The sequence below is a fragment of the Columba livia genome, chromosome 3, assembly GCF_036013475.1.
Source record: "Columba livia isolate bColLiv1 breed racing homer chromosome 3, bColLiv1.pat.W.v2, whole genome shotgun sequence".
Classification (NCBI taxonomy): domain Eukaryota; kingdom Metazoa; phylum Chordata; class Aves; order Columbiformes; family Columbidae; genus Columba; species Columba livia.
In genome coordinates this window covers 68,277,688-68,291,690 of record NC_088604.1, presented here as the reverse complement: position 1 = coordinate 68,291,690, position 14,003 = coordinate 68,277,688, and the positions used below count along the sequence as shown (strand labels likewise).

At 41.4% G+C, this 14,003-nt stretch overlaps 1 protein-coding gene across 2 annotated transcripts in view; it reads left to right on the top strand.

The window, feature by feature from the left end:
• Positions 1-12,673, top strand: part of UST (uronyl 2-sulfotransferase) — a 169,061-nt gene extending 156,388 nt beyond the window's left edge. Inside the window, exon 8 of one of the 2 annotated variants that reach the window (XM_065057476.1) lies at positions 9,529-12,673. In XM_065057476.1, coding sequence (XP_064913548.1) covers positions 9,529-9,809 — 281 coding nt within the window. In that variant the 3' untranslated portion in view covers positions 9,810-12,673. The remainder of the gene's footprint in view (positions 1-9,528) is intronic. The other variant, XM_065057477.1, reaches the window with a different exon arrangement.
• Positions 12,674-14,003: the final 1,330 nt, after the last annotated feature.

The window sequence follows — 14,003 nt, the reverse complement described above, 5'->3', positions numbered from 1 at the left end:
TCAAGTTGCAGGAACCCAAGTGTCCCAAGTTCCCCATGGCAGAGCAGGGCTGCAGACTCTGTTGCAGGGACGGCAAAAAGCCAAGGTGTGAATTCACCTTGACGTGGGTTTAATGACTGTGAAAATCCAGCAGGAGCCTCGGTCCCTGTGAAGTCCTGGTATAACTAAACGTTTGGCTTATTTATCCATCAGACTGCTAGGTGCATAGGAATTTCTGTCTTTTTGTGAGTAAGGATGCTCACCCTTCACATGAGCTGATTAGTGCTGGCATGGAGGGGAACAGCAGGCTGCCTGGGCCTTCCTGGAAGGAGGAAAGATGTGTTCTTGTTTCTGGTGATAGTAACCTTGGGGGATGCAAAGACCTTGGCAGCAGCAGGGTTTTAGCCCTGTTGAGACATTATACTTTGCCTTCTAGCCTGAACTGTAGAGGATAAAGACATTCCTTCTCCGAGAAAAGCATCGGGTGAGAATTGTATTAGCCACACTAGGAGATTACTCTCCTCTCCCAGGACTTCCAGTTAATATAATTCCTCTTCTTTTTAGTTTTTTCTCTGGCTGAAACAAGTCTGCCTGTGTTAAACAACGGACCCTTTTCCTCGGTTTTGGCCAGAGGAGGAAGTCTTTGTCCCGAGACCCTGGCACATGGCCAAGGCAGTCGGGCTGTGAGCCAGGAGGGGGTGAACTTGAAAGGAACAGTGTGTTTCTGCTCTGGTAGCATTCTTCCTTCTTCGCCAGTGCCTCAGCCTCTGGCTGCCTTCAGTCACTCATTATACACAAAAGAACCTAAGGGCAAAAGAGAGAATTTTCTCTTGACCGCCTGTAACTTGCAATAATAAGAAATAAAGCAATTTCAGGGCTTTTAGTTGTCTGTGTGCAGGCATAGTTGGGAGAAAATCTTCTTAGAACCGGCAGTTTTCTCACAAGGGAGAAGAGAACTGATTGTTTTTTTTTCCTCTCCATTTTAATAGCAGTTTTCATACAGTAATGTACATCTTCCAGTCCTGTATACCCTATCAGTAGTGGTTTTACTTTGGCAGTGCATTAATTTTACTATTAGCTATTACTTTAGTCCTAGTTAGTAGTTTTGCTTTTGTTTCTCAGTAGTTATATAAAGCAAGAAGCAGTCAAATGTATGCTCTAGGAAGACAGGAAGAGGCAGCACGCAGAATTAATATTTTTTAAGGCCATTTTTTTAATAATATAGTGTTACTTCACATTCCTGTAAGGCCTGATACTGCAGAGTGGTGACCACTAGGTTTGAACAGCCGACAGCTGGAAAAGGTAGCAAATTAGGTCTTCAGACATCTTCCTGAAATGGCATGCACATTGAGGTCTCTCAAAGGTACTGACACAAAGGCTTTCAAAAGTGGTGCTCTGACACGTGCAAGACTTTTGGAATTTGCATCAAGGAAAGACGTAAATGGACCATTGGCTCATTCAGCTTGTCTCTGGTGTGCTACAGGCCACACAGTTTCTCTTACTTCTGCACAGAGATTAGTAACTGGAGTTGGTTAGGTTATCCAGCACTGATGTAAAAATATCAAGTGATAGCAAATCAACCCTTTTTATTTTGTTCTAGTGATCACTTTAAAAAGCTGTGCCTTACTTCCAGTCCGCATTTCTCTGGCTTCAGGTTCCAACCCCTCAGTATCCATAATTTTCTCGCTGTGAAAATACGCAGATGCTGCAAACAAGTCACCTCTCAATCTTCTTTTTTTTTCGTAAGCTGACCAGAATTAATTTATCATCCTTCTCTAAAGTGTCCCTTCCAACCCCAGTGTTCATTCGGAGGCTGTTTTCATACCCTGTCTGATTTAGGATGTTGTTACAGAACTGGATGCTATATGCCAGTGTTGCACTCATCAGTGCTATATATGGAAATAAAGACACCTCCACCTCGCTCCATCCCTTGTAGATGTCTTATGCTTCCACAGCACGTCTCTCCCACCGCTTGCTTTTTGTGGACAAAAATCACAGGTCACAGTCTACTGTGACTTCAAGCACAAAGGCAAGATGCCTGCTCCAGGTTCTCAAGTCCCAGGCTATATCTCTGCATATTTTCTGTGTAACATACCTGTGGTGAAGTTTTTCCTGCTCATGAGTGCTGCTGAAATTTGTCTCAATCATTACAACTTGCTATTCTGCCTGCAAAAAAGTAATAATGTTAGTATCTGTGTAACCTATTATACAACACTGTTCACAGGTGATCTGTAAGAACCTGGTTTTAGATTGTGGTTTTGTCGGATGTAGATTTGACTAGATCCATTCAATAATACTTATACAGCTATAAAACATATATTAGAAATTGCACATGAACTGAACTATAGCTGTTCTCTCAGCAACTCAAACTAGAGAATCCTGGCATTTCCTCTGCACATGACTTTGGTTTTGGCACCTCCAACTCTGTCTAGTTCGACTTAGAAGTTGCTTAACAGCAATAAAAGTACCTGGCCACATTCTTAGGAGAATCCGCCTTTTCACTCTACCAATGTGGGTTAATTTTCAGCTCTTTTTCCCTTTTGTGTTAACTTTCCTTAACTGGGAATGCAACATTAAAGTGTGCCAAACAAAGGAGTCTCTTAGAAGATCTTGTTGAGATTTGTTATGTGATCATGCATGAGATACAGCAGGTTTCCAGGCTGGGGCAGCAGCAGAGGCCGTGTGTGGTACAGGGGGGTCGGCTGAGGTGTCCCATGTGGCTGGAAATCCGCGTTGTTGGATCCACAGCTCTGGACTGGTGGGAGTAAAGGCAGAACACTGAAGTTTCCAAGAGGAGAGCTGGAGATTTCATGATAAATACTTCCTGGCTGGAGAAGAGACCTCTGAGAGTGTAGCTGTTTACAAAGTATGGAGGAAGTTATATATTTGCACTGTTGAGTGTGTTGTAAGGCGAGTGTTTCATAATAGTGATATAATGCCTTTAATAGCTTAAGTAGTATTTCAGAGCACTGTTGGATGCATATCACCGTTACGTTGTCCAGTTGAGAGCCAGACCAGTGCAATATATTCCAAATATATGTTACTTGCATACTGTAGGAAGGGGTTTCTTTTGTTATTTTCAGCCTTATTGGCCCAAGGTACTTCTTACATTTATCGCTAACATTTTCCTTTCTTTTTTTGTCGTTTTGTTTTGTTTTTAACATGTTTCTTCCTTGTTCTGAATTGTGCCATGCCTCCTCCTTGGTGTTTGCATCCTTGAGCATTAGTAGTTGTTTTATTATGTGTCTTTTAGATTATATCTGTGAGATCTTCCTGGCTAATCTCTATTTTGGTATCCCTCTGTTTTTATTTGTCAGGTTATCATTCTCTGAGCTCCCTGCATTTTGTCCATGTTAATGTTAATAATGAAATTATATTAGGTTAATAGTGACATTATTCTTCCCTCTGTTTTCCCTGTTCATTGCAGTGGTAAGAAAGAAGAAAGAGCATTGCTGTAACCATTTCACCTAGTTCAGTCTCTGTCATTGGAAGCCATCGTTTTGCAGTGTCTGTGCTAATTGCAGTCTGATGTATTTGCTCCCAAAGTCCCTGTTGGATCAAAAGGACATCCGATTTGCCTAGGACTGCAGGTCTCTGGAGTTCTGGGTGTTTCCATGACCCCTGGAGAGCTGTCCTTTTAGAGAGATCCTTATCTAAACTTTAGGAGACAGGACATAGCTGTGTGCCAGCGGGCTGGAATTCTTCTAGTCCCCTGGAGTTAGGAGCCATTCCATGTCATCAAAGCAGCACAATAGTTCAGGACAGAAATGCGAAAACAAAGCAAGCATTGCTGGTGAGCCTGGTGTAACTGTCCTCAGTATGCACTAGTGTCTAATCTTTATCTACATATTGTTAAAACTTAAGCATTATTTTGCTGATGTGCATAACTGAGAACAGAGTAAACCAGCAGTAAGGAGGTTAATAATTGGGATTCATGGTATGTCAGACAGACAAAGCTAGTAGATGCTATGGGACAAATTACCGCTCACCTTTTCATCAAATTTGTTTTTCAATACGCTTCTTCCTGGTCTGTGCCTCTGGTAGGTGTTCTCCACAGTCCCTGCTTTCCCGTAGTCACCGTGAGCCCACGCGAGGCGCTCAGTTGTGCAGCACGGCCGCAGTGCACCAGCACCCTCCTCCCGCTGGGCACCGGGGACCTGGGGCCTGCCCCGGCCCCACACGCTCCTCAGCTGCGGCAGCCCCGTGGCCATGGGAGAGACAGCATGTGAGCCAAACACATCAGCATCACATCTGTTTGTCCAAAACTAGCCTTTCCCAGATATCCTTCAAGAGCCAAAATTTCAAGTTTGAAAAGCAGATCAGTGGTGCCAGAACATTTTCTGCTGAGCTGCAGTTTGATATTCAGGAGGGAGATCATTTCTAGCATAGCCATCAGAGCCATGTTTTAGCACCGCAGCAATCATTTGAGCGGCATATCAAGCAGAGGCCCTCGCCGATTCATACGTCACATCCAACCACAGTGACATACATTTCTTTCCATTTTAAACTGTGGAGAAGTAGGTATGTGCAGCAGCTCAGCTGCGTACAACTGAAACGCGGGGCCTCCCTGTGTAGTTCCAGGAAATGAGTTTACTGTATCTGTGACAGCCATCGTGTTCACACAGCCCTAACGCAGCACAGCTCGGCATGAGGTTTTTCCACCACAACCTTTGCCAGGGGAGCGGGTGATGACGCTCGCCCACAGCCGTCCTGCGCTGGCTGCAGCCCGGCTCACCTCTCCTCAGCGCATCCCCAAGGGCGCTGAGCTCCCTGCACCTTCATCCAGGAGCAAGCCTCTGCCTCGTGCCAGCCGAAACCGCGGGGTGCTGCAGAGAGCGTCACTCCGAAATTCTCTTTTGAGGTGGAGAATGCCTTTAGGATCATTTTGTCTAAATATGGCAGTCCAAGGTTTTTTGAGCCACAAAGTATAAAAACCACTTTTCCCTATGGTTTGGATTGCTGCAGTAAGTAAAGCAAATTTCTTAGGGTTTGGTTTTTTTAAAAGCAAAAAGAAAAAGTGACAGTGGGGAAAGTAATGCTAAATATTCACCACCTGGTAACAGAAAAGAATTTCATTTTCTCCATCCATATCTGCATACCCTGTGTTTTGTCTTTGTTCAAGGCATGAGCAGCCTGCACTGGGAGGTTGGGTTGCTGTATAGTACATTCTTTTTAGTAATTTAAAAGAATGCCAAAGCAAACACAGTTTAAAAAAAAATAACCCTAAAAGGTAAATGGTGTAGTTTGTTGCCCTCCATATGGTTAGCTGTCTCAAAGGTTGTAAAACGGGGGTCCTTTGGTGGGACAGCTGGGTTTATGTAGCATATGCAGATTGTTGTTTTGGCTTTAAGCCAGATCTACCTAATTTTTCCACTTTGCTTCTGTGATGAGGAGGGGTGGTTAAGGTGACTTCAAGGGGCAGTTCTGTGCATATTTGTATTAAAGAGCCTTCTAAGAGTGTTTAAGATTAGAAACCAGTCTAAATAAAATTCAAGTGCAAAAAAGAAAAAGCAAAATTAACTTCTATTATCAAAAGGCTGAGCCTGCAGTCAGGCACAGCCCCAACTCACACCATCTGACAGTGAGCACTTCCCAGCTTTTTACGCACTGTGGTTACTGGTGGTTACGCTGCAAGGGGAACCAACAGAAGCCATAGAAATCTCTGTCGCTCCTGTGGCCTTCCAAAGGCTGGCTGTTTCTATCTGTACATGTGTATACATCTATACACATAGGTGTGTGCATAGACCAAAGAAGAATAGCACGCATCCAGGAATCCTCTATGTCGTGACAACTGCAAATCCTGACAACGAGCTATTTTGCTGTTTTCTCACTGCTCGCCGTGAGGGTGGAACGCAGTGCCTGGCTGCTCCCTGCCTGGGACACCACCACTAAATTCCCTTGTGACTGGTCCTGCCCCGTGCCGATCACCTCCCCAAGAAAACAACCTGGTGCTTGTCACCTTGTTGTGCTTGGCAGCGCTCCTGGGCCCAACACGAGTGCCCCGCTCTGCTGGGGGAGCAGCCGCCAAAGGGAGCTGGGGCTGCAAGAAGGGGCTTTTCCCAATTAGAGTCCTGGAGGGACTCTAGAAGTAAAGAGCTTTTTCCAGCAAGGTAAATGGATTTTTCTGTGACAGAAATAACCTATGTAAAATAAACATGAAGTTGGCAAGCAGTATAAAGGCTTCAGCTTAATAAATGCAATATTTAGTAGTGTATATTTGCTGCCTAGTTTGTAAAGAAAACCAGACTGCAAAGCTGGTGGAAGCTACCGACTAAGCACCAAAAAAAGGAATGTCTTGAAGTACTCAGTCATCAGAAGGCAGTTGCCGTCTCATCTGAGGACAGACACTGAGTAGTGTCCTTCCTGGAGTGTATTCATCTCATACCCATCAATAGCAATGTGAACATGTCTGAGAATTTAAAAAGATGAGACATTTGCTGGTCTCTTCTGGTCTCTGGTAAAGGTGGTGTAGAAGAGAATAAGCTCTTGGGGAACGTAAGTATTTTCATCAAAAATAATCTGCCTATTCACTAGCGACATGGAGTGCTTTCTATGCTAATGTCTATTTTAAATGCAGGAATTTCATGATCCTTCCTTTAAACCTTTTCTTAGCTAGACAGCACGTTAAAGATCACTTCTTTATTTTGATTCAGGTTTTGTATATTGTAATCATTTTACTCCTATCTAAATAAAACTATACGAGTTAATAAACTGTGAACAGCCAGTAAGCATAGAGCATATATCACTGTAATTAAAGAACAAAGAACTCTGTGTACTAAGTTGTTTAGTTACTTAGATATATAAGTAGAGACAGAGATTTCAGTGTAAAGAACTACAAAGTTTGGTGTACAATCTCCATTTATTTACAGAGCAGCATGTTCTAATTTTTACCAACTAATGAAAACCATTCTTTCTTTAGAGAAGGAATTAAAAGTACAAATGCAAAATAAAATTAATGCTTTACATATTTTTTTCTTTGATTTAGAACAGCATTATGTTTGAAAACTTGTTAACCTATTGTATCTTTCTTACATTTCAAATTACTCTGCTGTAATTGGGAAGCAAAACTGAGATGCAGAAGACCTCTTTCAGATGTAACTTTTTTCTTCCTCACCAGATGTGTGTCACACAATTAAGTCAAATGTATATGGGAATGTCCAGCCCAGCAGCACGTGCTGTCTCACATAGTATTACAATTAACAGCTTTCAGTTGTTTTTTCTTTAATTTCTTTACTCTGAAGTGGGAAAATGTATGTCCATGGTCTGAAAATTAGAATAAGTTTGTATGTGTGGATATCCTAGGCTATATGAACATTAATAGTTTAAAATGTAAAGAAAGCAGTTCATGTTCACATAGCTGCGCTTCACTCTTCTGTTGTACTTTTCAAGATTTAAGATCTTGCATGATACTAACTTCTTGTCTAAAGATCATTGCTGTTGTGTTTGCTAGCTGAATTTACTCATCTTTTATTACCTCTTGAAATAAGTGGGTTTCCTTTGGTTAAAATTCCTCTCTTCTCTAAAAAATAACTCTTGCTTATTTTTCTTGGATGAATGGACTGCTTGTGGAATCCCAAGAACAACTCACTTTTACTATTAGGAAGCATTGATCCATCCCTTAGCCTCATGTGTAAGCCATTGTGGAAGCAAGTTTCTCTGCAGAGCTGCTAAGCTGCTCAGCTTTGCTGGCAGGTGCATTGGAAGAACTCGCTTAGGACTGCTCCCGAGAGCAAAACTCCCATTTTGATTCAGGGACTCTCTCTGGAAGTGAGGGTGGTTGCTGCTGCTGGGACTCTGGACATATGAAATGTTCTTTGTCGTCTGCTTCCTCTTTCTAAGTTTTTCCTTTGCCGTGCTTCATGGCCTGACCTTTTTGAATTCCTTCAACTGGCAGAACTGCTATTACAATAAGGAGTAAGTTTCCATATCAAAATCCAGCTCTTCTTCACTGCAATAGTTTGTCTATGTAGTCATGTAGAATATGGGGATTTCTCTTTGGCATTTTAGGCAGTGCGAATAGAGGATATAAATATTAAGGAAAGAATGAGTAGCAGAAGCCAAGACATTACAAGTTCTCATGCAGACCTTGCTGTTGTAGCAAAGGGCAAGGAAGTGAAGTAAGGACTGACAAGATTAAAATTAATCTGTTGGTTTTAGAGTCATGGAAAATGGCCTTAAGATGTCCCCTAGTTGAGTGTCTTCCCTCAGGAGAGAATCGATTAATCTGCTCTTAAAATATTCCAGAACTAGAGCTTTTGTAACTTGTATGCTCTACAGAACGGTCTCACTATCCTTGCCATGAAAAATGTTTATTATTAATGTCTACCTGGCCTCTCCTTGCTTCCATGCAAGCCCCTTCTTCTTGCCTAGTCTGGACCCAGGTGTATTCCGAGGCTATTCCTGTCATTTTCCATGGGCATTGTGTTCTCTCCTCAGAGTAGCACGTGAGGTGTGTACTGGATTGGAGCACTGAGCTTTTGGAAAACCTAATTATAGAAGCTATAATAGTACTTCATCAGTATAACATTCATCTCCACTGCTCCTAAAGAATATTGCAGTTGTTAGGGGGGATACACTGCTGCTACAGGTTAGTAGTTCCAGCTTTTTCTGTTCTCATCACAGCTGACTTTCAGTTATGTTTCTGTCTTGGAGAAGAAAATACTTAGGGTGATCTGGCAGCCTGTTGCCATCTGGTAGAAAACAGCAAAATTAGTGCCTTGAGAGTTTGCTTTACACCTTGTTCAAATACATTAGCTTCCAATGGTAGAATAATCTGTTAAGAGAGGGGTCAGAGGCAATTCAATATTTTTGTTAGTAACTCTAATTCTTTATCAACAATAAAGGTGTTTTATTTCAGTTTACCAAAGTAAATGTTGTCAGGTGAAGAAAAACATGCTGAAATCTTCCAGTCCCGGGGCACAAAAGGAAGATGAGTCTAGGTTAGTGAACAGGTATAACAGGACAAGAAAGTCAACAGGCACATTCAGTCTTGAGGTGTCGTGTGGCAATGCCAGCAAAGTTTTGGTGCTAGCCTGAGATGGATTCAGGTTGGTATGTATCTGTTTAGGTTTGAGCAATGATAAAGCACAACTGAGACATGCCGTAGTATGCCAGAGAGGAAATAATTGATTAGCTTAGCTCAGCTATGTGCTGGATATGTACTTCACATGCATCAGGCAAAATTTCCAAAGCCAGGCAAGATTGTGGGTTTATATGGGTTTATGTAACTACATGGACGTGTAGTTTATGCTTATAAACTGTATGACCCAATTTGCACTATTAGGTAACCATTGCCAGTTAAGATCTTCGGTGACTACATGCAATGCCAAATGCCATGTATGAACTAGCCATATTTAAACATGCAAGTCTAACTTCAAACATTTAGATCTTTTTTCATCTCTTAAAAGTAAATCCATCATTAAGGAGACAGATTGAGCTCATTTGTATCAGTGATGCAGTAGGGCCATGCCTTAATCATTAAAAAAAAAAAAAGTTTATGTCTGGTCTCATTAATCAGCACACACCATGTTGCTTGTTTTTGTTTTATAGAACATAGGAAACTTGGCAATCTGACTGTGACAGTGAAAAAGACCGTCCCGTCTCCGGAAGCAATACAGGTCCTGTACCAACGCATGAGATATGAATACGAGTTCTATTACTATGTCAAAGAACAGTTCCACCTCCTAAAGCGCAAGTTTGGACTGAAGTCTCATATCAGGAAACCACGTCCCAGACCCGAGTTCTTTATTCCTTCTCCCTTGGAAACAGAGGAACCTATAGACGATGAAGAAGATGATGAAAAGTGGCTAGAGGATATCTATAAAAGGTGATGGATGGAAGAGCTATCCTTTCTCTTCTGGTGACCCCTTGAGCTTAAGATTTTTTTAATTGTTATTAAAAGTAATTCCTTGAGGAACTGAGTTAATGTGCAGCAGCATTTGAAACTGAACAGAGGAGACCATTCCCACATGCTGGGGCCATTAGGAGATACCTGGTTTTGCAGGTTTGTTTCATTGTAGGGTGTTGGCTCTATATCATCCTTGCTATATAGCATAGTTGAAGAGAGAAGTATCTACTGTCCATCACAAAATAACTTTTGGAGTGCACGATAGTCCTCTGGGAACCTGCAAAACATAAAAGAATGAATGAGGTGGTCTTGAAAAGTGAATTTTACAAACTCATGTCTTTCTTTCTCCAGAAACAAGTCTTCATTGCATATCACTACCACATTGACTACCGGCAGTGTGCACTGTGGGCAGTGAGCCGTGTGGGAAGAGTGTCTCTTTCTGCCCAGAGCACACAGGGGTTCCAGTGGTACAGCTAGAGCCATCACCGTGTCCATACACGTGGAGGGAGCTCAGGAGGGAGCTAGATAATGGCTTCCAAATTACCTGCTGTGGAAGGACCAAGGCTGCTGTTCTTGCAAATTGATATTAGTGGGCATAAGGCAAGTTACAGATACTAGATGGTTTTGGCAAACCCTTCTAGTTCATAGAGCAGAAAAAGTTACCTGGTCAGTGAATGGCAACACCTGGGTGCAAAGCATAAGGCAGGGTTACCTAGAGTTTTGTTTCTGCAGTTGAGTATGTTTCTATTAGACTCTGAAGGAAAAGGTGATGTGTATGGTTTTTATGTTCAGGAAGGATATTTATAAATTTTCATTCTTCGTATGGGTCACAAATCCAAAGAGATACAGAAAAAGTCACTCATTAAAAATGTAGGTGATCTGGAACTGCTATTAAGCGTGACTGGTATTTCTGCAATCTCAGAGTTTCATTGTTCACATCAGAAGCTGAACGCAGCTGCCCAACCATTGCAAACACCAGGCTTCTAGCATGGCTAGAAGTTAAATTAACAATACAGACATACACAACATCTCTAGGTGAAATATTTCAGAATGATAAAACAAAGAAGGTGGCATACACTGTGAAACCAAAGCCGATTCAGTGATAGGTTGGTGAGATAGTCACTGTGAAAGTTGCCCTTGTTAATCACAATTATTATCAGCAAACATTAGGGGAAAAGGAAATAGCTCTGGTATGTGACATGCTGTTGTCTCTCAGGTGGGTGTCCCCGGGGTTCCCTGTGAGGTGCAGCCTATTCGACAGCCAGCCAGGGCTGGTGGCACAGAAGCAACAGGCCTGCCCACAGCAATGGGCAGAGCTATTTGGCCACCTGCTCCAAGGCAGAATAGGGGAGCTTGGGAAGGGGCTTGATGAGGCCTTGGCCTCTCGTGCATCTCTAATGACCAGAAGCAGCTGAATGAGTAGAGGATAATAGCAATAAATTCCTGTCCCAGGACACAGGAAAGAAGCAGGGCTGAGGATTTGCAGCTCTTGCCAGGATGAGCCCCAGAAACCCCTCAGGGGCAACGCACCTCTGTCCAACTCACATCCTTTCTCAAACATCTACCAGGCAAGTTTTGCTTCCTATTTTGCGGTTACCTCAGCAGCTTATCTCCTGACTGCAAGGTAATCCTGCAGTTTGAAATAATAAGCAAAAGTTATTTTGTGATGGACGAGGCATATAAACTCGGGCTAAGCTCCAATGTTCTTTCCAAGGGTTTTCTCTTCCATGAGCCTGCTGAGAGCCCATGAACATTATGGCCCATCTTCATCAGCAGTCTTTACTGTACCTACACATAGAGAACACAAATAAAGAAGTGTAATCATGTTAAGACAAGATGCTAACTTCTAGAAAATACTATGTGGAAGATTCTGTTCTCATTATTAACATCCCAGGTTGGTGGTAGCAATGCACTGCCATGGGGGACTACATTAAAGAAAGCTGAAAATGGCACAGATAACAACTAACATACTAGCTAAAATACAAATCTGCTGCATTGTATATTTTAAGTGGTTTCTGTGAAATTACATTGAAAGAGTAATGATTAGTTTACACACTGTGGAGTTGTTACATTTTGGAAAGAAAACTAATATTCGCACCTTTCATAATTTCTGTTTGCATTCTTTTTACCAACATTGTAACAGAATAATCAGTCACTTAACACAGTCACCCTTCCTGCAAGTTCACTGCCGCTTACCATAAAGTCTATTTTAATCTGTTTATTTAATGGTATCTTCAGCCATCACTACTTATAACCTAAATACAAAACCTGTTTAATGATTTACTCGCTAGGTTTTAATGTTGTATTTTTCGTAACAATCAACCTGGCCTCTCCTCCTTGAATGGTACTTCATAAATTTATCTGGCACATAGTGTCTAAGATTCCTGGTCCTACAGACTCTTTGTCTGTCATGAAATATGTTTTACTTTTGAAAAGGTACGTTTTAAGCTGGTTAATCTTTGACTTATTTATTGAAACTTTTCAGCACATTCCAAATTCTAAGTTGCTCAGGAAGAAGTTGATTTAAATGATTATATTTTGGTCTGATGAATATTTCTTATTAAAAAAAAAATCGGTTTTGTAAGCATTTAGCCCACGACAGCTTTGTAGGAAGTGCCATGCATGTACTTGTAAATCTCTGTGGAGGGAAAAAGGTGGGTGTTTGACCTTTATGAAAATGAGAAAACATATGTGTACATTAGCTTAGCTATAAATGAAAGCAATGTATGTTTTGGGATGAAATATTCTTTAACTTATTCACTACCATCTCCTGAAATATAAATAAGCCATACGATTATTTTTCAGTCCAGTGATGTTTAAGAATAAAACTTGTACTTTTCTTCCTTGTACCGTAGTCCACTTGCTTACACCAGTTTTCTTGCCTGGGTGCAGCAGTGGCGGGTGAGAGGCTGGAGCTGCACCTTGCAGAACAGGGCTGGACACAGCTGGGTTCGGCATCTGCGAGTCTCACCTTGGCAGTGAGACCGGGACAGGTCGTGCCTGGGTTATTCTCTGTCCCGAACTGTCTGGAGGTGTGAGAGTCAAGGTGGAATTATTTTACTCACTTGAGGTGTGCAGTAAGTACCCAAAATAGATTGTCTCCTGTGTTTTACAGCTGCTAAGTAGAAAGAAGTTTCATGCAGGAGAGAAAGAGCTTGGTCCCCATACAGTGCGTTTTACCAGATGTGGTGTTTGTTGGCCAGGCAGTAAAGCTCCAATAGTCCAAAGCAATGTTCTATTACTAATATAAGTGAAATATCAGTGCTTTCACACTGAAGAGAGAATCAACCATTGTTAAAATGCAGCACTCTGGAAAAAATAAATTTTAGTTTAAACTTTCAAGTGGCAGTGACAAATGGTGCAGTTTTTTTCTTCCTGTTTAATTTAGTTCTCTTCCACATAAATTGTGATGATGCAAGGCTAAGTTAGAGTGTCTACAATGTTCTTTACTTCTGTGCAGAGAAGTAGCTCAGCAGAACAGAAGGTAAGTGAAACTGATGGTATATTTGAAGCATTTTAATTTCTTTGTGAGTCTTTATCATTGAACCTTTGATGAATTGTTTGAATGTTATAATACAGAATGTTTCATAGTATCATAAAGACACAAACAAAATTATGCATTTTAAACATTGGAGAAGAGATCTGTGGATTTTAGCCATTGAATTCTTCCTCCTTTCAATATTTCATGTAATAAAAATATTTAATGTAAAGTAACAAAGGGAGCCACACTGCATGCCAACTTGGATCCTCTTATCAAATGAAAAAAAAACATTGTCTGCCAAAAAATAAAACACTACATCCTCTCAAAAATAAAGGTCTGTAATTCCCAGTTAAGGGTAATGATGCTCTGATCTTTCCCTCCATTTTAAGTAAGGGAATATCTGTGACGTTAGACCATAGCCTAAAACAACACAGCAACATTTTTGAGAGCTAGAATACTGTAATGAAATACCACAACATTCCTTCTCTTTTATTTTTAAGGAATCAGCCTTTATTGCAAAGAGTTCAGCAAACATATAAAACACTGTTGATCAATCCGCTTGCATGATCCAAGACCAGATTAAATAACTGAGCATTGTTACATATTGACCTCCATACACAGACTCCATGGGAAAAAAACAAAAAAGTGTTACCAAGCCTTGGAAGTCCCTGTCTAGTGGTGCTGGAACCACTGGGA